At 29.8% G+C, this 23520-nt stretch overlaps 1 protein-coding gene and 1 long non-coding RNA gene across 2 annotated transcripts; one reads left to right on the plus strand and one right to left on the minus strand.

The window, feature by feature from the left end:
- Window positions 1-1699: 1699 nt before the first annotated feature.
- LOC129298228 (uncharacterized) lies at window positions 1700-19447 on the minus strand. The gene is made up of 3 exons (XR_008590317.1): window positions 19013-19447; window positions 18824-18925; window positions 1700-2164 (listed from the first exon to the last, which is right to left on the minus strand). It is a non-coding gene; the product is annotated as an uncharacterized LOC129298228 (long non-coding RNA).
- A 1010-nt stretch (window positions 19448-20457) lies between these two features.
- LOC129298229 (glutaredoxin-C4-like) lies at window positions 20458-23168 on the plus strand. Its single transcript, XM_054936611.1, has 4 exons — window positions 20458-20618; window positions 21561-21634; window positions 22239-22337; window positions 23089-23168. Exons 1-4 carry the CDS (start codon window positions 20458-20460, stop codon window positions 23166-23168), a joined length of 414 nt encoding a protein of 137 aa, XP_054792586.1.
- The last annotated feature ends 352 nt before the right edge of the window (window positions 23169-23520 follow it).

The raw sequence follows: 23520 nt of genomic DNA on the forward strand, positions 1-23520 counted from the left end.
ATTCAAGTGTAGAAATATTTTTAAATTCCACCAATAAATTGTTTGAAGTAAGAATTTTATAGAATCAATAATTTAGGCTAAGTTCGATGGACTAACCCAAACTCGCCCAAAAAATTTAAGACCAAGCCCGAAAAAAATATTAATTTTTTTATTGTTCGTGCCTATTCAAATGGCTTGAATAGGCTCAAGAAAATTCAAGCCAAGCCTGAGTGGGTTCGGGCTTGGCCCAAATACCTGAATAAAAAAATAATTTTTAAAAAATATTAAATATGACAAATATTAATTAATTTTTTAAGTTTTATATCATTTTATATCAAAAAATATATTTGAATGTTTTAATTAGTTAATTTTTTAAAAATAAAATAGTTATATTTCATATTTTTATTATTTTTAATCAATAAAATATCTCAAAATAATATTTAAAATATATTTTAATATTAATTTTTATATTTTAAGACCCAATTTCTTAAAAAAAATTTGAGTCTTATAAATTATTTGGATATAAAAATTATTTTATATCTTTTATAAATTAAGATAATTAATTTTAAAGTAAAAATTAAATTATAAATAATTTTAAAAATAAAATTTGAACATGTACAAATGTCCAACTCTGCTGCTAAATAAACATAACAAATAGAATAATATTCTTAAATAATTACTTATTTATTATCCATGCTAGACTTGATTAAAAATTAAGAGTAAACTAAAATAAAAATTCTCTATACATAAGAGCCAAACAATATAAAAAGTTAGAGAAAAATAATTTAAAAAAAATAATACTTTACTCATAATTAAATAATTTTTATATAATATAATGATGGTTATTTTTCTTACATTCAAAAAAATGAAAAGTACAATTTACCTAAAAATTATTAAAAACTTTAAACTAATTGAAATAATAATTTTAAATTAATAGTCTAATTGTGATTGAATTGAAATCAATTTAATCATAATTAAAATAATTGAATTTAATTAAAATATATAAAATATTTATATATGACTTTGATAAGAGCAATATTTAAACAATTAAAACATTAGTTTACAAGTAAAAAAAATTCATAAATAAATTACATATAATATAACAAAATAATAACAGAGTTACTTAAATACAAAATTGATAAAGCATTTTTCATTTTATTCTTTTAAAGTTAAAATAATATTTTACATTTAATAAAATTATTTAAAAATTTAAATTGGTTTAAAAAAAGAAAAAACTTTCAAAAAATTTTAAGTATTTAAACTTAGCCTGAGTAAACCCAAACTCAAAGTGTTAAAATCAAACTTAGTTATATGAACTTCTTGGAAGGAATAAAATACTATAAGCTCGATCCGAATAAGCTCGACCCGAATAAACCCGGCTTACTTGAATTATTGACTCTAGAATTTTATAAGCCCTATCCTCTACATAATTTGAAGCAATGTATCAAAAATAGGTTTCATCGGCTCATAATTGCAACCACCGTTCCTCAATCTCATCCTTACAATTGGTATTGGTTGTGATATAATGTGATTTGAAACATTCTCACTGCAATACTTAGACAATCTTCCTACTAAAAAAAGTAATCCCTAATACTACTATCTTCGTATAAAAGAATCAATCAAAATTCTATCATCATATAACTATCCAACATGAACTCTACTATGGTAAAAGAGTTTTCAACCAATCATATGTTATCATAACAGAAAAGGCTAACACGCGTTATCAGTCAATATCAAATTTTTATATCTACTATGGTAGGAAAAGAACGAATCCCAATGTAAGCCCATAATAGGAAAGGAATAAGCACACCTCAAGGACACAAATTCGTGCATTATTGCCTGCCATGCAAAACAACAGGCAATTCCCAAAACAGTTATACATACAACCTATGCACGTTCCACCTACTCTAACATGCTTGCAAAAATTCCTCGGTAGAGCTTTGCTCTTCCTCAATCAATCAGGTAATTCCAAAATACACTAAATAATTAAAGAAACATGACAGGATCAATACAACTTGCACTCCGATAAAATTTTCTAATCACAAGACCTGGAGGCTAAATCATCTGAGAAAAGTAAATCAATATGCGATCTAATCTAAAATAAAAGGGGAAATAACAATGCCCCTTATGGAACCATGCTTCTTTTTCGATGCCAATTTCTTTCCTGCAACTCCGCTCGTGTTCCCTGAAAAATATTAGGAAAAAAGTGAGAGAGATGTCTTAGTAAACCATTTAAGGCTACAAAACATCATGACCTATTGGGTTTTCGCAAGTTCCAGTATACCAAAGTCATAGCATAAACATCATGCATTGATCAATACTAACAAGGTTCACAATTCCAACAAATACCAATACACAATTGAAAGCACATATCATATTTCATTAATCATCACTAACAGGATTCCCAATTCCAACAGCTACCATGCAACAGAACATCATGTCACTAAATTACAGTTTCTAGATAAACACATAATTAACAAATCTCATTCTCCTTGTTAAGATCTAAGATTGCGGGCTTAACAAGCTAACAAACAAACCCGCGTGACTAAGCATCCTAGCACTCCAATTAGGAAATGTTGCCTAGCCAAAAGCCCAGAGCTTTTAATCAGATCACAACCTCCCCATTCTGAACACTCAAGGTGCCATAAAATGCTACCGGACCTCTCTTAACCCCGACTAGAGAACCCAGACAGCACATGCACATAAGCGCTACACAATGAGCACCCCCAATAAGGGCGAGGGTAAGATTACAAACTAACCTTGCCCCTAAAAAATGGCCCAACACTTTCAACACGCTATATCATGCAATTTACAATCTAATACAAGAAATATGATAATCACAATTAGTCCAATTATATCAACTATATGTCTAATCTATCAATATAGATTCATCAATTCCATTCCATGTTCAACACAACCACAAGTTCTCAATATAACAGTTTCGTCAATTCTACCCGGTCCCTGCTCAATCAACAGCAATCAATCCTAAACTAGTCAGAAATTCATTTATGGAAGTCCATTTACTTTCCACACCAGTCATGCTCATTAGCCAAATTCAATAATTCTTATATGAAAACAGTTGCCTACTAACGCATGCATACAACGTAAACTTAAACATAATCAGATGGGCTTCAGTTTAACACAAGAACTTGAGGTCTCTAATCCAAAGAGAACCTCCAAGACTCACACAGAAAGACTTTTTATCATTTAGCCAAACTTGAAGTTCAACTACAACCTTTGCAATTCATAACATCTCAAACAGTTAAGATCTGTACAATAGCTATAAGCAAATCCTAGCGTCTTTTTATCATTCAATATTTATAATTGTAACAAGAAGTTTTATCTCACTAAGTGGAGTTGGCTATATAAATTGTATGACGTTATTGTAATCTAACATATACCAATATTTTAAAAATGTTAACTAAGAAGTCTCGATCAACAACTTCCAAAAGTATTCTCTTTAACCTTTCTCTACCCCTCTTAACAAGACTCAAAGTTATCTATTCAAATTAGGGGTGAGCAAGTGACCCGTGACCTGATAAACCTACTCGTATATAGTTAATTTGCGTTAGCCTGAACTTGCCCAAAAACAAAAACGAGCGAGCTGGAAAAAAATGGGCTGAAAAAAATACAGGTGGGACGGGCTACGGGTAGATCATCAGGCTGCCCGTTCCCGCCCGTGTGTGTGTGTGTGTTTATATATATTTCAAGTTTGTTAGATTAGATCTAAAATAAAGCCTTAAAAAACACTACAAAGCCCAACCATTAACTTTTCCACCCCACATCTTCTAGTTTTTTTAATAGTCTTCCTTATTCCTTCTCACCTTCTCCTTTAGGCTCTAGTCACAATTTTCAATTCCGACTTCTTAAGTCAAAAACCCAATGTCTCGTCTTTTACTCCTCCCCCTCAAATCACAGACTAGAGTCTCAACTAATGCTTTTTGGCTTCTCGCTCATGCCGCACATTTAAAGTATGTACTCATATCACCCTTCTTCAATCTTCATCTAAAAACCTTGCATCTCCCCACCTTGCCACTGTTGAAAGACCATTTGCCTCGTTTGCCTTTATTGCACATCGATCTACACCCCACCATTATTCTCACTTTGCACACATGGCGCCTTCCCAGAGGTCGATTTGAAGTCCAAGTGCGTTGTCATCCAGATTGTACACGTCTTCCCTTCTTGTTTCAATCAATGTCCAGATGCATCTTCACTCATTCTTGCTCTCCCTCTATCCAGATGTGAAGTATAATAGTACAGGGATGACTTATAAAATAGCTTTGATGAATTGTCGGGTACTTGGGTGTAATTTGGGAATTATCATAATTGTTTTTTCAGATTTTATTGACATAACCCATATTATAATACTGAACTAAGCAAATAACCCAATATTTATTATATTTTACATTATAACCAATTTATTATACTTGTCAATGATATACTGTTGAATATCAATGGTAAACCTCTTGTATATTAACGATAAACATCTTATATATCAATGATAAATTCCTTATATATCAATATGAATTGGCCACACTTTCAAGTTTTCAAAAATTTGGCCCACATTTTATTGGCACAAGATTTTTTTTATTTGGGGCTAGTAGGCCAATTTATTCTTGTTTTTTTGGGACTATTTACAAGTTCAAATATCCTATATAAGCCACCTTGGGAATACACTTATTATGACTTGCATATTTTTGTTTTTAAGTTCATAATTCGATATTTAGGAATAATTTTTCTCTCTATGGACCTTTTCCCATATTTTTTGTAATGAATTTATTCTTTTATTTTGGTTAATATTGGAGCAATTTCCTACTTCATTTTTTTTTGTTAAAAAAAAGGCTTTTGCACAAAACGAGCTAGCCTTAACCTCCCTATACTTGTATGGGCTGAAACGGGCCACATATGGGTACGGGCCAGCCCAGCCAGTTTTGTGCAAAACAGGACAGGCTATAGGCTACCCTTCAAGCAAACCCCTCTCACCCGCTGCATAGTTCTAGTTCCAATCTCCTTACTAGTGCCTCCTACAATCTTCTTTGTACCTTTTCCCCTTAATAGATGTAATGCCCACTTTTTCATGTATATGCTCATTTCAAATTTTATCTTTACGTGTATATTCACACATCTATCTCAACATTATCATCTCTACTACTTCAACTTTATACTCTTATTGTCTTGTTAAAACCCACAATTAATCTCTTTTCTTATCTCCAAAATGACTATATCATTCATGAAAAACATGCATTTGAGGATTTTCTTTTAAATATTCTCATTCAAAATGCCTAGAACCAGATCAAACAAATAAGGACTCAAAGATTACACTTGATGTAGTGCAATCCTTATAGAAAAATTCTTTGTTTCACCACCAAACTCCAATGTTTCATTATCTATAACTAGTCAAATCTAATCATGTTTATTGAATTCTAATCATTTAACTGTAATTTTCTCGCCTTATGAATTCTAATTAATTATTAATTAATCTATTAAATTCTCTTTTAGGCTCCAATTAATCTCAAGTTCCCTAAAACCCCAATTCTCCTGAGCTATGGCCTTGGATATTCATGAATCAAACCATCTATTACCTAAATTAAATTCTTCAGGGTTTCAAAAATTATAAAAACATCCTAAAATCCTATTCCTAAATCACTCCTAACCTTCTAAACCAGAAATCACAACTCTAATCTGTGAAATATATTGAAAAAATGGGAAAACAACCCTTAGGAACTCCAAACTCTAGCAGAGAGAGAAATGAAACCCTAAAAATTTCATTTAAGATGATCATATAGTAACTTTCATGACAAATGTGACTCACATAGTCCACGTCCGCCCAAGAACGTGGACAAAGAGTATAAGCTCTCTTTATTGTTCTAGTCCATCGAAAGACATGACTCCTTTTAATCATGTCCATGAATGACATGGACAAAACCTCAATTTCCTCATTCTAAGACTTTTTCAAGGTGTTCTAACCTCTGTAAAGCATTCATATATCCACAAACAAGATCCCAAGGCCCTTTCATGAGAAGGATTCTTACAATTTTCCCATAAATGGTAACTAAATGGTGTTCTAACCTAAATGGATGTATTGATAGCTAAGCATTGTCGCCTTGATTGCTCAATCAATGCTAGTCAAGGGGGCCATCTTCATGAAGACATGGTATCCCATTGCCAATCCCAACAACCTTTGTCAACGATCAACATAGCTCTTTTTGATGACTTTAGGCGGTTAATAGCTTTTGTTTGATAAGTTATATCTTTTGGGTAGTCTAGTTTACTAGGTCCAACCCTATAATACTCTATTTGCTTAAATCCGTCAAACACAATAGTTAGTAGCACTTATACCCTTACAAGGCCTTATAAGGCGCCATTTGGATATTTGCATGGTAACTATTATTATAAGCGAATTCAACCAAGGTAAAGGGTAGTCACAATTTCCCTTAACATATCCTCCAACGTTTGAAATTATGCTCTATCTAATTGCCGATCTAAGGGTGCTAAATTGCAAGTGACAAAAACAATAGCAACAAGCCTCATGCCACTATATGGGTCAACTACATGAATTGTATAACACCATTATGACCTCATATACCAAGCTTTTAGAAATGTTACCTAAGAAATCTTGTTCAACAATTTCCAAAAATATTCTTTTTCGCCTTCCTTTACCCCTCTTAACAAGGCTCAAAGTTATCCATTATACTTGTCTCAATGGTGCCTCCCGTAGTCTTCTTTACACATGTTCAAACCATCTCAACTAATTTTCAACCATGTTTCTCTCAATGATGCTACGCCCACCTTTTTACATTTGTACTCATTTCAAATTCTATTTTTATGTGTATATCCGCACATCCATCTCAATATTCTCATCTCTACTACTCCAACTTTATACTCTTATTGTCCTGTTAAAGCTCAAAATTCATTACCATATAACATAGTTGCTCTTACAACATCTTGTAAAGATCTCCTAAAGTCCAACACTTCTCTCAAGTACCACATGTAGTGACATGATCTCTTGTGCATAGAGCTCTACTTGCTTTTCCAATGGACAGGTAGCTTTGATTGCCAGGAAATAGGCTGAACTAATCAAGCTGTCTACAAAGACTCAAATGACATAATGACCTAATAACTTCCTCAACAAATATATCATGAAGTCTATAGTGATGTTATCCCCCTTCCATTATGGTAACCTTCAAAAGTTGCAATGTTTAAAGCGATCATTGATGCTTTATCTTCACCTTCTAACAGGTGTGGCATTAGGATACAAAGTCAATCATGTCATTTTCATGCATATCCACCCCCACTCCTACTTGAGGTCATGATGCATCTTGGTGGTCCAAAGGTGTATGATGTACTTGTTAGGGTGTGCTTCCACAATGGTCTGTCTCAAGTCTCAAACTTTCGAAAAACAAATCTAGTCCTTATACCTCAATAGCGCCTTCGAGTCTAATCAAAAAGTCTATATTCTACCTCCTTCCACATCCTTCCTCGCCTATAAGGTATACTCATCCTCTAACTGTACTTAATACTGGCATTGAGTGCCTATATCATCTGAACTATTACAATCTAGATTAATGGTTATAACCATATACTCTAATTGAGATTAATGAATAAGTGAATTCATATGAATCGTTGATTTAGATTTCAAGGGCTCAAATGGTATAAACACTTAGTACCTGTATTAAGTGCAGTCATCGAATCTAAATCCGTTATATTCAAGGCATCTATAGCCGCTATCAATGCTATCAACTGAGCGACATGAACCAACTTCAGCTCGGGCCTCCTAAGTTTCATGATAAAAACCCTAATTAGCCTTGCATCTGTTATTTTCCTGGCTATTAGGGATTTCATTTTATTGTCTTAGAATGTTATAGAATAATATCATAATTAAATCTGATTTTGTTTATTCTATTTTCTTGAATTTTATCATTATGGCTATACATACTTGTTCAAATCCCCAATAACAATGATGCAAAGCCTTAATTACTATGCTGATTACATGGTATTAGAGCAATAAGTGATTCTTAGCTCTAATTTAGGCAATATAGGGCATTTAACATAGAAACAGCCTTTGACTCTAACAAAACACACCCTAGACAACCTTGTTCAAGTACAATGCACTCCCCTGCTCTAAGCGACCATTCCTCTCTTACAACCAGTCACAAACTTGATAGTAATAATTATCTCCAATGGTCACAATCTTTTCTCATGTTCATTAGCGGTCAAGACAAGGAATACTACATTGATGGTCATGCTTATCCACTTGCATTCACCGATGCTAACAATGCTACTTGGTCTGTTGAAAATAACAAAGTCGTGTCTTGGTTGGTGAACTCTAACTCGAGACTGGTAAGAATTTTATGCTCTAAAGAACCGCTCAGAACATCAAGGAAGTTGCTCGCTCTGCTACTAATGTTGCCATTTTATTTAAGATAAAAGGTCATCTTCGTGAGTTGAACAGGTCACCATGATCGAGACCTTGCATTACAACCCTTTGATTCTACTATGGCAGCAACTTGACCTTTATAAGGTCCATATATAGTCTTATGTAGCAAATGCCACCTATCATTAGAAATTGATCAACACAGAAAGAGTTTATACATTTTTGCTCAGTTTGAATTCTAATTTTGAAGAGGTACATAGTTGAATCATGAGCCACTTGCCTCAGCCATTCTTCAATATTCAAAAGTAAGTCATCAAAGCCTCTATTCCTATATCCTCTAGTGAATCCTCAGCTATGGTGGCTCAAGGTAATGATCGATCCAAGAAGGACGATCATCCTTGTTATGATCACTACAATAAAGTTGGCCACACCAAAGACACTTGTTGGAAGATTCATGATCGTCCTAACAATGAGAAGTCTAAAAGCAAATGGGAGAGTAAAGGCTATGCTTCCTTTAGTAATGATACCTATGCTTCTGACTTCTCCCAACTGAAGGCATAAATTCAACAGATTCTTCACACTCTTCATAAGGAGCAAGCTCCTAAAGTGAATACCATAGGGTGGTAGCAACCACCTCAAGTAAATTTTCTATTGCATGTTGCTCTATCAAGCAATGTTCTAATATACGGATTGTAGATTTGAGGGCTACTAATCATATGACAAGTGATATCACTCTTTAAAGAGCTTCAACCTTATACAGGAAAATGGGCTAGTCAAAGTGGTTGACATGTCTTCCATTGATGTTAGTATGGGCACAATCTTTCTCCACATATAGAGTTGAAAAATGTTCATGTGCCTAAGCTAGCTTGAAACTTTTTTTCCATGTGCAAGCTTATGAAATCTTACTCTACCAAGGCTAATTTCTAAAACTTTTGTTTCTACTTCTACTCTAAATGAAATAAAATTATTGCACTATCGTGCTTGCCATCCAAGTATGGATTATTTTAAACATTTGTATTGCTAATTTTCAAATAAAGATTTATCTTCCTTTAGTTGTGATATCTACCCTTTATCCAAACTTACATGCACATCTTACCCTTCTCAACCCTATAAAACTTTGCATCCTTCCCATCTTATCATAATGACATTTAGGGACCCTTTTGAGATACTGGCAGTTCTAGGGCATGAAGATGATAATCTCAATGATATCCATCATCTAAAGGCCCTACTCACATGGAACATGCCTCTAAATTTGAGATAAAAGACCTTAATACACTGAGGTATTTTCCTAGGATGAAAGTGGCAAATTCTAAGAATCAGATCTTAGTGTCACAACAAAAGTATGCACTAGATCTCCTATAACAAACTAGTATATTAAGGTGTAAACAAGTAACTATACCTATGGAGCTCTCTCTCAAGCTAGGCTTTCAAGAAGATTGTCCCACTGTCAATCAAGAATGATACCAACGACTAGTAGGAAAATTGATTTATCTATCTCATGCTCATCCCAAACATTACTTTTCCAGTTAGCATGGTAAGTCAATTTTCCAATCAACCTACAAAGATCACATGACTACTATATTTAGGATCCTACAGTACCTAAGGTCCTCACATGGGAAAAGGCCTATTTTTAAGAAAATGTTCTAATAGAGGAGTTGAAGTATATCTTGATGCAGATTGGGCTGGATTTGTAACTAACTGAAGGTCCACTACAAGTTACTGTACATTCGTGTGGGGCAACCTACTCACGTGGAGAAGTAATCCTTGAAAAATTTCATCCATCACCTTTGTCTCATATTGAGCTTCTTCTAATCAAACAAGTACTTGATGATGTTTCGCCTCCTTTACAAAATTGTGCTCGTGTAGGTGATTGCATTTGTGAGAATAGTAACAATATGGTTTCATCATTGTATGATTTGAGTGCATCTCCTTGACACACACAAAGACACTTATATAGTGACTTGTCATGACTACATCCATTGGCAATCACCCTGGTACATTTCATGTTTGCAGATAGTCAAATGACAAATTTGCCAACAAACGCGGACAAAGAGCATGGGACCTCTTCTATGTTATGGTCTATGGATGGACGTGACTCTCTTTTGTTACGTCCATGAATGGATATTGAAAAAAAACCTCTACTTCCTAATTTTCAGACCTTTTCAAGGTGTTCTAACCCTCTCTAGGAGGAGGTTACCCTCTCTAGGAGGAGGTTACAATATACATCAAAAATATATTATTCAAAGAAAATACTAGAAATGTTTGAAAATATGACACATTTATTATGAATATATCATTAACATTAGTCAAAAATGACAACTTCCATTTAAAATTGAGAAGAGATATGTAAAACATAAAGCACTTTTTAAAGACATATTTAAACAAAATGAAAAAAAGAAGTTTAAACAAAAAAATAGATAAATAATAGGAAATGAAAAAATTAAAAAGATGTGCTTATATTTGGAGAAAAAAAACAAGAAAAGCTTTAAAATGTCAAAAGAAATCAACATAAGCATGAGGAAAAAAGAACAATAATGCAATGAGTTATATATGGTATGTATGCATGGTTTTTTTGTGAAGTATCAAATGAAAAATAAATGAACAAAAAGTTGTGCAACATGCATTTTTAATGAAAATATGATCCATATCAAAAATATATATTCTTTAAATAAAATAGTAGAATTGTTAGATAAATGATACATTTTTTAGGAATATATAATTATCATTTTCCAAAAATGATTACTTTTATTTAAAAAATGAGAAAGATATCAAGAAAATTATAAAGGATTAAGCACTTTTTGAAGACATATTTCAACTAAATACAAAAGAAAATTTAAAAAAATAGATATATAATAAAAAATGCAAAGATTTAAAAGATTTTTTGATATCTTGAAAAAAAGATTTAAAATGTAACAGAAAAATCAACAAAAAGCACATTTGAAAAAAGTATATGGTGCATGTGCATGGTGATATCCTCAAGTTCAATATTAGAAATATATTTTCTTAAAAAAAAAAACACAACAAATGCTTGACAATATGATACATTTTAATGAAAATTTAATTAATAAATGATTTTTTTATTTAAAAATTGAGGAAGATATAAAGAACAGTAAAAAAAACATTTAGAACTATTTGAAGACATTTCAGATAAATAAAAAAATAAAATTTAAATTTAAAATATAAATAAATAATAGAAAGCGCAAGCATTAAAAAGTTGTGCTTATATTCAAAAAAGCTAAATAAAAAAGTCAAGTTTAAAAAAAATAAAAAGACACATGTTTATACTTACCAAAAAGCTTTACAATGTGAGGAAAAATTCAACAAAAACCAAATTTTAAAAAAGAGAAAGAATGAAATGACTTGTATATGATGAAACTCCATAAAAGAAATTTTACAAAAACCTCAAGCACTTTTTGAAGACATATTTAAGTAAATAAAAATATAATTCAGATTTAAAATATAGATAAATAATATATGGTGAAAAGATTAAAAAATCATGCTTATGTTAAAAAAAGCTTTAAAATGAACGAAATAAATAAACAAAAAGCACAAGGATAAAAAGAGAGAGAATGAGAGAAGTTCTAGGTGCATGGTGGTTTCCTCAAGAACCAAATCAAAAATATATATTCTTTAAAAAATAACATAATTGTTGGAAAAAATGATATATTCTTTTAAGAATATATGATTAACTCTATTCAAAAATGATGACTTTTATTTAAAAATTGAGAAAGGTATCAAGAAAATTATAACGGATTATGCACTTTTTGAAAACATATTTCAACTAAATCAAAAAGTCAAGTTAATTAAGAAAAAAGATATATAACAAGAAATGCTAAAATTTAAAACATGTGTTTATATTGGGGGGGAAAAAAGCTTTAAAATGGAAGAGAAAATCAACAAAAAGAACATTTAGAAAAAGTATATGGCGTGCGCTTGGTGTATTCCTCAAGTTCAACAATAGATATATATTTTAAAAAAAAAAATACCACAAACGTTTGATAACATAATACATTTTTATCCAAAAACAATTAACATTATTCATAAATGGAGATTTTTACTTAAAAATCGAGAAAGATATAAACAACAATAAGAAAAAACATTCAGTACTATTTGAAGATATATTTCCGCTAAATAAAAAACTAAAACATATATTTGAAAAAAAGATAAACAATAGGAACTGTAAAGATTAAAAAATTATACCTACAAAAAAAGCTATAAAAAGAGAAACAACGAAAGCAGTTCTAGGTGTGCGGGCATAGTTGTTTCCTCAAATCCCACATCAAAAAATATATACCTTTTTTAAAGAAAATATGATATGATAAATGGTTGATAAAATGATACATTTTTAATGCTTTTCAAAAATGGTTATTTTCATTTAAAAAACGAGAAAGATATGAAGAAAATTAAGAAAAAACATTCAGTACTATTTGAAGTTATATTTCTGCTAAAAAAAACAAAAAAAAATTGAAACAGAGATAAATAATAGGAAGTGTAAAGATTAAAAAGTTATACTTATATTAAAAAAAGGTATAAAAAGAGAAAGAAGGAAATCAGTTGTAGGTGTGTGTGCATCGTTGTTTCCTCAAATCCCACATCAAAAAATATATACTCTTCTAAAGAAAATATGATATGATAAATGCTTGATAAAATGATACATTTTCCATGCTTTTCAGAAATGGTGAGTTTTATTTAAAAATCGAGAAAGATATGAAGAAAATTGAGAAAAAACATTCAGTACTATTTCAAGATACATTTCTGCTAAAGAAAACAATAAAACATAAATTTGAAACAAAGATAAATAATAGGAAGTGTAAAGATGAAAAAGTTATACTTATATTTAAAAAAAGCTATAAAAGGAGAAAGAACGAAAGCAGTTGTAGGTGTGTGTGCATGGTTGTTTCCTCAAATCCCACATCAAAAAATATATACTGTTCTAAAGAAAATATGATATCATAAATGCTTGATAAAATGATACATTTTTCATGCCTTTCAAAAATGATGACTTTTATTTAAAACCCGAGAAAAGATATGAAGAAAATTGAGAAAAAACATTCAGTACTATTTGAAGATATATTTCTGCTAAATAAAAAAATAAAACATACACTTGAAACAAAGATAAATAATAGGAGGTGTAAAGATTAAAAAGTTATACTTATATTTAAAAAAAGCTAGAAAAGGAGAAAGAACGAAAGCAGTTGTAGGTGTGTGTGCATAGTTGTTTCCTCAAATCCCACATCAAAAAATATATACTCTTTTAAAGAGAATATGATATGATAAATGTTTGACAAAATGATACATTTTTCATGCCTTTCAAAAATGATGACTTTTAATTAAAAACCGAGAAAGATATGAAGAAAATTGAGAAAAAACATTCAGTACTATTTGAAGATATATTTCTGCTAAATAAAAAAATAAAACATAAATTTGAAACAAAGATAAATAATAGGAAGTGTAAAGATTAAAAAATATAAACTTATATTTAAAAAAAGGTATAAAAAGAGAAAGAATGGAAGCAGTTGTAGGTGTGTGTGCATCGTTGTTTCCTCAAATCCCACATCAAAAAATATATATTTATATTTAGAAAAAGGTACAAAAGAGAAAGAACGAAAGCAGTTGTAGGTGTGTGTGCATGGTTGTTTCCTCAAATCCCACATCAAAAAATATATACTGTTCTAAAGAAAATATGATATGATAAATGCTTGATAAAATGATACATTTTTCATGCCTTTCAAAAATGTTGACTTTTATTTTAAAAAACGAGAAAGATATGAAGAAAATTGAGAAAAAACATTCAGTAGTATTTGAAAATATATTTCTGCTAAATAAAAAAATAAAACATAAATTTCAAACAACGATAAATAATAGGAGGTGTAAAGATTAAAAAGTTATACTTATATTTAAAAAAAGTTATAAAACGAGAAAGAATGAAAGCACTTGTAGGTGTGTGTGCATGGTTGTTTCCTCAAATCCCAAATCAAAAAATATATACTGTTCTAAAGAAAATATGATATGATAAATGCTTGATAAAATGATACATTTTTCATGCCTTTCAAAAATGATGACTTTTATTTAAAAACCGAGAAAGATATGAAGAAAATTGAGAAAAAACATTAAGAACTATTTGAAGATATATTTCTGCTAAATAAAAAAATAAAACATAAATTTGAAACATAGATAAATAATAGGACGTGTAAAGATTAAAAACTTACACTTATATTTAAAAAAAGGTACAAAAAGAGAAAGAACGAAAGCAGTTGTAGGTGTGTGTGCATGTTTGTTTCCTCAAATCCCACATCAAAAAATATATACTGTTTTAAAGAAAATATGATATGATAAATGTTTGATAAAATGATACATTTTTCATGCTTTTCAGAAATGGTGAGTTTTATTTAAAAATCGAGAAAGATATGAAGAAAATTGAGAAAAAAATTTCAGTACTATTTGAAGATATATTTCTGCTAAATAAAAAAATAAAACATAAATTTGAAACAAAGATAAATAATAGGAGGTGTAAATATTAAAAAGTTATAGTTATATTTAAAAAAAGGTATAAAAAGAGAAAGAAGGAAAGCAGTTGTAGGTGTGTGCATAGTTGTTTCCTCAAATCCCACATCAAAAAATATATACTCTTCTAAAGAAAATATGATATGATAAATGCTTGACAAAATGATACATTTTTCATGCTTTTCAAAAATGCTGACTTTTATTTAAAAATCGAGAAAGATATAAAGAAAATTGAGAAAAAACATTCAGTACTATTTCAAGATATATTTCTGCTAAATAAAAAAATAAAACATAAATTTGAAACAAAGATAAATAATAGGAAGTGTAAAGAATGAAAAGTTATACTTATATTAAAAAAAGGTATAAAAAGAGAAAGAAGGAAAGCAGTTGTAGGTGTGTGTGCATGGTTTTTTCCTCAAATCCCACATCAACATCAAAAAATATATACTGTTCTAAAGAAAATATGATATGATAAATGCTTGACAAAATGATACATTTTTCATGCCTTTCAAAAATGTTGACTTTTATTTAAAAACCGAGAAAGATATGAAGAAAATTGAGAAAAAACATCCAGTACTATTTGAAGATATATTTCTGCTAAATAAAAAAACAAAAACATAAATTTGAAACAAAGATAAATAATAGAAAGTGTAAAGATTAAAAAGTTACACTTATTTTTAAAAAAAGGTACAAAAAGAGAAAGAACTAAAGCATTTGCAGGTGTGTGTGTATGGTTTTTTCCTCAAATCCCACATCAAAAAATATATACTGTTCTAAAGAAAATATGATATCATAAATGCTTGATAAAATGATACATTTTTCATGCCTTTCAAAAATGATGAGTTTTATTTAAAAACCGAGAAAGATATGAAGAAAATTGAGAAAAAACATTCAGTACTATTTGAAGATATATTTCTGCTAAATAAAAAAATAAAACATAAATTTCAAACAACGATAAATAATAGGAGGTGTAAAGATTAAAAAGTTATACTTATATTTAAAAAAAGTTATAAAACGAGAAAGAATGAAAGCAGTTGTAGGTGTGTGTGCATCGTTGTTTCCTCAAAACCCACATCAAAAAATTTATACTGTTTTAAAGAAAATATGATATGATAAACGCTTGATAAAATGATACATTTTTCATGCCTTTCAAAAATGATGACTTTTATTTAAAAACCGAGAAAGATATGAAGAAAATTGAGAAAAAACATTCAGTACTATTTGAAGATATATTTCTGCTAAATAAAAAAATAAAACATAAATTTGAAACAAAGATAAATAATAGAAGTGTAAACAATAAAAAGTTATACTTACATTTAAAAAAAGGTACAAAAAGAGAAAGAACGAAAGCAGTTGTAGGTGTGTGTGCATGGTTGTTTCCTCAAATCCCACATCAACATCAAAAAATATATACTCTTTTAAAGAAAATAAGATATGATAAATGCTTGGTAAAATGATACATTTTTCATGCTTTTCAAAAATGCTGACTTTTATTTAAAAGCCGAGAAAGATATAGAGAAAATTGAGAAAAAACATTCAGTACTATTTCAAGATATATTTCTGCTAAATAAAAAAATAAAACATAAATTTGAAACAAAGATAAATAATAGGAAGTGTAAAGATTAAAAAGTTACACTTATATTTAAAAGAAGGTACAAAAAGATAAAGAACGAAAGCAGTTGTAGGCGTGTGTGCATCGTTGTTTCCTCAAATCCCACATCAAAAAATATACTCTTTTAAAGAAAATATGATATGATAAATGCTTGGTAAAATGATACATTTTTCATGCTTTTCAAAAATGATGACTTTTATTTAAAAACCGAGAAAGATATGAAGAAAATTGAGAAAAAACATTCAGTACTATTTGGAGATATATTTCTGCTAAATAAAAAAATAAAACATAAATTTGAAACAAAGATAAATAATAGGAGGTGTAAAGATTAAAAAGTTATCTTATATTTAAAAAAAGGTATAAAAAGGGAAAGAACGAAAGCAGTTATAGGTGTGTGTGCATGGTTGTTTCCTCAAATCCCACATCAAAAAATATATACTTTTTAAAAAAAATATCATATGATAAATGTTTGATAAAATGATACATTTTTCATGCTTTTCAAAAATGATGACTTTTATTTAAAAATTGAGATAGATATGAAGAAAATTATAAATAATTAAGCACTTTTGGAAAACATGTTTCAGCTAAATAAAAAAGTCAGGTTTGAACAAAAAATAAATAAATAAATAAATAATAGGAAGTGCAAAGTTTTAAAATGTAAGCAAAAATTCAACAAAAAGCACATTTAAAAAAGAGAGAGTGAAAAAATGCAATGAATTATATATGGTGAGTACGTGTAGTGTTTTCCTAAAGTTCCACATGAGAAATATATTTTCTTAAAGAAAATACTACAAATGTGTGATAGTATAATACATTTTTAATGAAATATGATTAACGTTATTCAAAAATTGAGAAGGATATCAAGAAAAATAAAAAACACCAACCACTTTTTAAAGACATATTTATGATAAATAAAATAATAAAACTTAAATTTAAATTGAAAATATAAATAAATAATAGGTAGTGCAAACATTAAAAAATTGTGCTTATATTTAAAAGAAAACAGCTTTAAAATGTATGAAATAAATGAACAAGAAGCACGAGGATAAAAAGAGAAAGAATGAAAGCAGTTCTGGCAGGTGTGCACTCATGGTAGTTTCCTCAGGTACCACATCAAACATATATATTCTTTAAAGAAAATACTATAATTGTTAGATCAAATATTACAATTTTTATGAATATATGATTCACATTTTTGAAAAATGAAGACTTTTACTTAGAAATTGAAAAAGATGTCAAGAAAATTATAAAGCATTATAGCACCTTTTAAAGACATATTTCAGCTAAATAAAAAAGTCAAGTTTAAAACAAATAGATATATAATAAGAAATGCAAAGATTTAAAAGATGTGTTTATATTTGGAAAAAAAAAAAGCTGTAAAATGTAAAAGAAAAATAAAAAAAGCACATCTAAAAAAAAAAGTATATGATGTATGTATGGTGTTTTCCACAAGCTCAACATTAGCAATTTATTTTCTTAAAAATACTACAAATGTTTGATGACATGGTACATTTTTATGAAAATACGATTAACATTATTGATAAATGATTATTTTTATTTAAAAATTGAAAAAGATATAAAGGACAATAAAAAAACATTTAGCACTGTTGGAAGACATATGTCAGCTAAATAAAAAAACCTAAATTTAAAATATAGCTAAATAATAAAATGCGCAAACATTAGAAAGTTGTGCTTATATAAAATAAAAAAAACTTTAAAATATACTAAATAAATGAACGAAAAGCACGTTTGAAAGACATATTTTAGCTAAATAAAAAAAGGTTGAACTTTAAACAAATATATATATATATAATAGGAAGTGCAAAGATTTAAAAAATGTGTTTATATTAAAAAAAACTTGAAAAAGTAAGGAAAAATTCAACAAAATGCACATTTAAAAAAAAGAGAAAGAATGTAATGATTTATATATGGTGAGTGTGTGTGATATTTTCCAGCCACATCAAAAATATATTTTCTTAAGTAATGAACAACAATACAACACGGAAATATGACTGACATAAGTAGTGAATAATAATACAACACATGACACTGACCATAAGTCATGACGTATTGGTTCCGTAACACACAAGGTATTAAAAATATGATAAAGCCACACAGCCAACGATCAACAGAGCAACCATCCTTTCCAACCAATGTATAATAAAATGTTAGATCACTGGGAAAATAAGAGCAAATTACATTATATTCACAAAGATTTCTGAATCATGCAGCAAAAATCATTAACAAGGTGACGCTCCGAATGCGCATTTAAACTTTATAAGAAAAGAACATCAGCAGAAATTTGAGAAATAATATATTAGTTATGAGTTCTGTGAGCGATAAACGAAAATGACCTTTGATCAGATAGGAGAAGCCTCGCAATGTCTGGCCTCGATCTCGCTACCGCCATCTTTTGCTGCCGTCTTCTTGTTTTCACCAAAACTAATGGCCTAATTCTGTAATAAAACGAGAAACATGATTAGAATTTCTAGATTAAGGAAAATGGTATGAGAAAAAACAAATAATAATAAGTGACAGTATACCTTCGGCAAGGCCTTTGCTCCTTTTGGCGACATTATCGAATCGAAGGTTATCAACGATCGCGAGACCGGAAGGTCAAGATGGCTATGATTCGAGACGTTGCCCTCGGAGTAGTCCATGAGGGATGCAATCGATGGCATGAACGGTCAGATCCTTGATGGCCGGAACGTTACGGTGAACGAAGTTCAGTCTCCTGGAAGAGGCGGCGGAGGCGGGTACGGCGGTGGGAGTGGATAAATAGCCGTGGTGGAGGCGGATACGGAAACGGCGGTAGACGCCGCGAGGCTGGATACTACAGGAACAGTGGTGGAGAATACGGCAGCGGTGGCGGTTACGGTGATCGTGGATCTCGCAACCCTCACGGCGGCGGCGAAAAGAAGAGGAGAGAAGACCATTAAAATGAAACTAGGTTTCGCCTTTTGGATATTAGACGCAGGTAGAGTCGGTCAAAAAAGAAGACGTTGGTGTAGAGTCGGTCTTCTCTCTCCCCACGTGCTGCCATCAATTTTAATAATGATAATATTATTATATTGAAAAAGAAAAGGCGCGGGCGAGATTTGAAGTGGAGGGAAACGCAACGTTATTATATTATTCTTTATTATTTATTCACAAATCACAGACAATATATATTTTATATGACAAAAAAATCTTTACTATCTTGTATTGGTTTTTTTTTATTATTATTATATACTGTTTCAGTCATTCAGAAGATCGTGCGGCTTCAAAACCAAATCTGCTAAATTAATTATCTACTAGATTATATTAATTACAATTATCCGACGGCTGATTACCGTTTAAAGTATATAACTAAATGTTGAGAATTTTAAATCAGCAAAATAATTAAGCTCGTACATGGGGTCGTTATCCATTTTTATGATTTGATTAAGTCGAAACTGTCTTAGATTGATCTAGTTGAATAAACATCTTCTAAATATACCATCTTAATAAAAGTGCAAAATATATATATATATATATATATATAAATTGAATGTGTAACTTATACCATATGACACTCTATCCTTGAACCTTAATCCTTTATCAATTATCGCCTAAGAGAAAATAATTTATTTATTGTATAAAAAAGGAATTATTTAAAATATAAATTATAAAGTATAAAAAAATCCTGAATCCAATTTTACCCAAACAAAACTCAAACCGATTAAAATTTAAATGTAAATCTTCTTATTTATATATTAATAATTACTAACAAGTATGTTGCCCGTTTATTTATATTATACGTATAATAATCAAGCGAGGATATAACCAATTAAATGGATAAGATTCATCCGATTTTCAAGCAAAGATAAACTCTTATGACGAATAATAAATCACTTAACTTTCCATACTCACTGTATATATAATCTCAAGTCTGCATCATCAAGTGAGTATGTTTGTAACAGCACAGTGAAAAGGAGAGAATCTGTTTGCGTAGCTCTTATAAACATCCATGGCTGAAACAGCGAGAATGATAGCAACAGCGATGCTGGTGATGATGGTAGTGGCAACTTCAATGTATTTGGCTCACACTTATTCTGAATCTGATGCTGGCTTCGTCCTCAATACCATCTCTTCCCACAACATCGTCATCTTCTCCAAATCCTATTGCCCGTATGCGTTCTCTCTGTCCAACTCACACTAATTCGGTGCATGGATTTAGTGCATGTTTGGGTTAGCAGTTGCAAAACTTAATTTATAATAATAGTCTGTTATTATAACGTGATTTATGTTAGATATGTATAAAAACTTCAATTCCTACGTTCAATTGAATTGGTTGGATGAATCTCTTTAACAGGTTTTAGGTTTATAATTAATTTGCATGAGTTTTGACATTTTAGGTCTTTAACATAAGCAATTGAAGGTTGAACTCGAGATTTCTAATTAAAATCCTAATGTTTAGTTGTTTAAATATTAGATGTCATTACTGTTTACATCGTCCACGTTTGGGTGTGCCTTGGCTTGACAAACATGGTTTCATGGGCTTCTCATTGAAATATCAAACTCACCCTTAATTAGCAAAATATCATCTCGTAGCTAGCAAAATCTATAGAAATTTCTTTTTAAAATTTTAATTAGATAATTGCTATTACGTCTTGTTATTTGTTATAGAATAAAGTACATTGTTTCACTTGTACCTTCACTCAAACTTTCACATTTTGGGCATGTTAAATAGTGCAGATGATATAATGATAGATAAGATATTATTTTACTTATCATTCAGACTTAGTCATGATAATGATTTGGATAATAAAGATTCATTTTGTAGGTTGAGATCCTATAAATTAATCTCTTTGCCATGCTTGATATAGAATATGAGATCCATGATGAAAGTTGGACACCATAAATTAAAACAAAAAAGTTGCAAAACCAGCTAACTAGTAAAACTTTGTAAACAAATCATTAAACAGACAGCATATGCATATACTATACATACAAAAGAATATTTCAATTTAAACATATTGGAATGCCAATTGTCTTATTGCTTTACATCCACTGCACAAAACAGTTTTTGCTCCTTATTAGGTATTTCTAATTTGTTGATGGTAAATTCAGGCATTGTAGGAGAGCAAAAGCTGTTTTCAAACAGTTGAAGCAAACACCATATATTGTTGAGCTTGATGAAAGAGGTATTCAGTATTCACACACGCACACACACATGTTAATAACTTTAACTTGCTCTTGATTCGTTTTAACATGCTACTAAAACATATTACTAACATTTAATATATCTTGCACAAAATCCAAGAAATGAGTTGCGTTATTCATAAGTTGCGAATCGTATCTCCTTTATTCTTTTTTATAAAGCATTGTTTAGAAAACTTCTCCTTTTTATTTATAGGGCACTTTGCAGAATCAAAGGAATAATTAATATTTTTTTAAAAATTTCCATTGGAATGTTGGAGGATTAACAAATTTATGGATTTGGGGGGGCAGATTAAGAGAGAGTTGAATGTTTAATTGATGTTTTTTTTTAAAAGATGATGAAATTATTTTAAGGACATAAACTAATTTTCTAGATATATGCAAAATAGTTAAATACTCCCTGGAGAACTCAAATTCAAGGCACTTGCTAAGATGTTTTGATGGTAATCCAAAAATATAACTAACTTTTTGGGTCATTAAATGGATATTTCAAGGAAGTGACCCACATTAAGATTATAACATAAAAAAATTAAGAATGGGTTTTTAATTATCATTCTCTGGCTTGGTATACACTTTTATGTCATGCAGATGATGGATGGAAAATTCAAAGCAAACTGGGCAAAATTGTTGGGAGCCATATCGTGCCACAGGTATTCATCAATGGAAGGCATATTGGAGGTTCTGATGGTAATACTCTCTTCTTTAACTTGATCTGATAAACAAATTATGAAATATATTCCATGGAAGTAAGTGATAGGAGAGCATGAGAGAAATAAGAGAGTTACACGTAAATGAAGTTCATATTTCTCTTCTTTTCAATGGCATTGCATATATTAGATAATATGTTCCACTTTACTCTCAACAAAATCTATTTGGTACACTTAGAAAAAAGAACTATAAAACTTTGTACAGCTTCTATTATACCCTTTCATGTTCTATTTATAAGATAAAAAAATAAATTTTTTAATCTTATTTATAAAGCATGTCAATGATTTTTTTTATCAAAAGTTTTCCTTTTTATTACTTCCATTAAACATTGAAGAGAAAAATGTGCTATTAAAATATGCATATTTCATATAAAAAGTTAAAAATATATTTAAAAGTGTCTTATGAATATGATAAGAAGGGAGTACCTATTTGTTAATTATTACTCCCTCCCTTTCTTTCTATGAAGACTTATATATATATATATATTTATTTATTTATCAGGCTTAAAATTATTTTATATTTACCTGTATTAAAGAATTTGGTTTAAACCAATTAAACCTGTAAAAATTTCACAGTAAATAATATTTTTTAAAAATAATAATTTAAGCAAAAAGTCTTATACTAAAAAGTAATGGTATAATAGTCTATATTCATGTACAAAATCCCTCCTCCTTCTTCCTTTTTGGCAAATTTCATTTGTTTTTATATTCCGTTCTTTTTTTTTTTCCAGAAACTATTGTGGCCTATGGGACTGGACAATTGGCTAGGCTTCTGGGAATTGAGCCCATTGATCGTTCATGTCGATCATGATCTTTGAATTAATTGGATCATTATTAATTTATCACGATACCAACTTATGTACCGTATTATTTTAGTGCTAGATTATTAGATTAAATTTTGATGTTGCCATTAATTTTTTTTTCCATTATTCCTTCTTCTGTTATCACAGGAATGCTCCACTCTTTCTTGCAAAAATGTTGCACCATCTGTTAAAAAATTTAAGAAGAATCACATTTAAGAACCAATCAAAAAAAAATAAAAGCAGATAAGAATTAACAAGTTCCATTAACCAAAAAAATAAGTTCACTTTCCCATTTTATCAACAGTGCATTTTATATTAGTCATTATTTGTGAATAATTTACTTAAGTGGTCCTTGAACGT

Source organism: Prosopis cineraria, unplaced genomic scaffold (assembly GCF_029017545.1).
Source record: "Prosopis cineraria cultivar Desert tree isolate PC_DT_omini unplaced genomic scaffold, ASM2901754v1 PC747, whole genome shotgun sequence".
Lineage (NCBI taxonomy): Eukaryota > Viridiplantae > Streptophyta > Magnoliopsida > Fabales > Fabaceae > Prosopis > Prosopis cineraria.

What these genes read in the sequence shown, in the direction of transcription:
- LOC129298229 (XM_054936611.1), top strand. Translation starts at nt 20,458, where the DNA reads ATGGCTGAAACAGCGAGAATGATAGCAACAGCGATGCTGGTGATGATG. An exon ending in TTCTCCAAATCCTATTGCCC is followed by an intron (nt 20,619 to 21,560) that starts GTATGCGTTCTC and finishes TGGTAAATTCAG; the next exon opens with GCATTGTAGGAGAGCAAAAG. An exon ending in TGTTGAGCTTGATGAAAGAG is followed by an intron (nt 21,635 to 22,238) that starts GTATTCAGTATT and finishes TATGTCATGCAG; the next exon opens with ATGATGGATGGAAAATTCAA.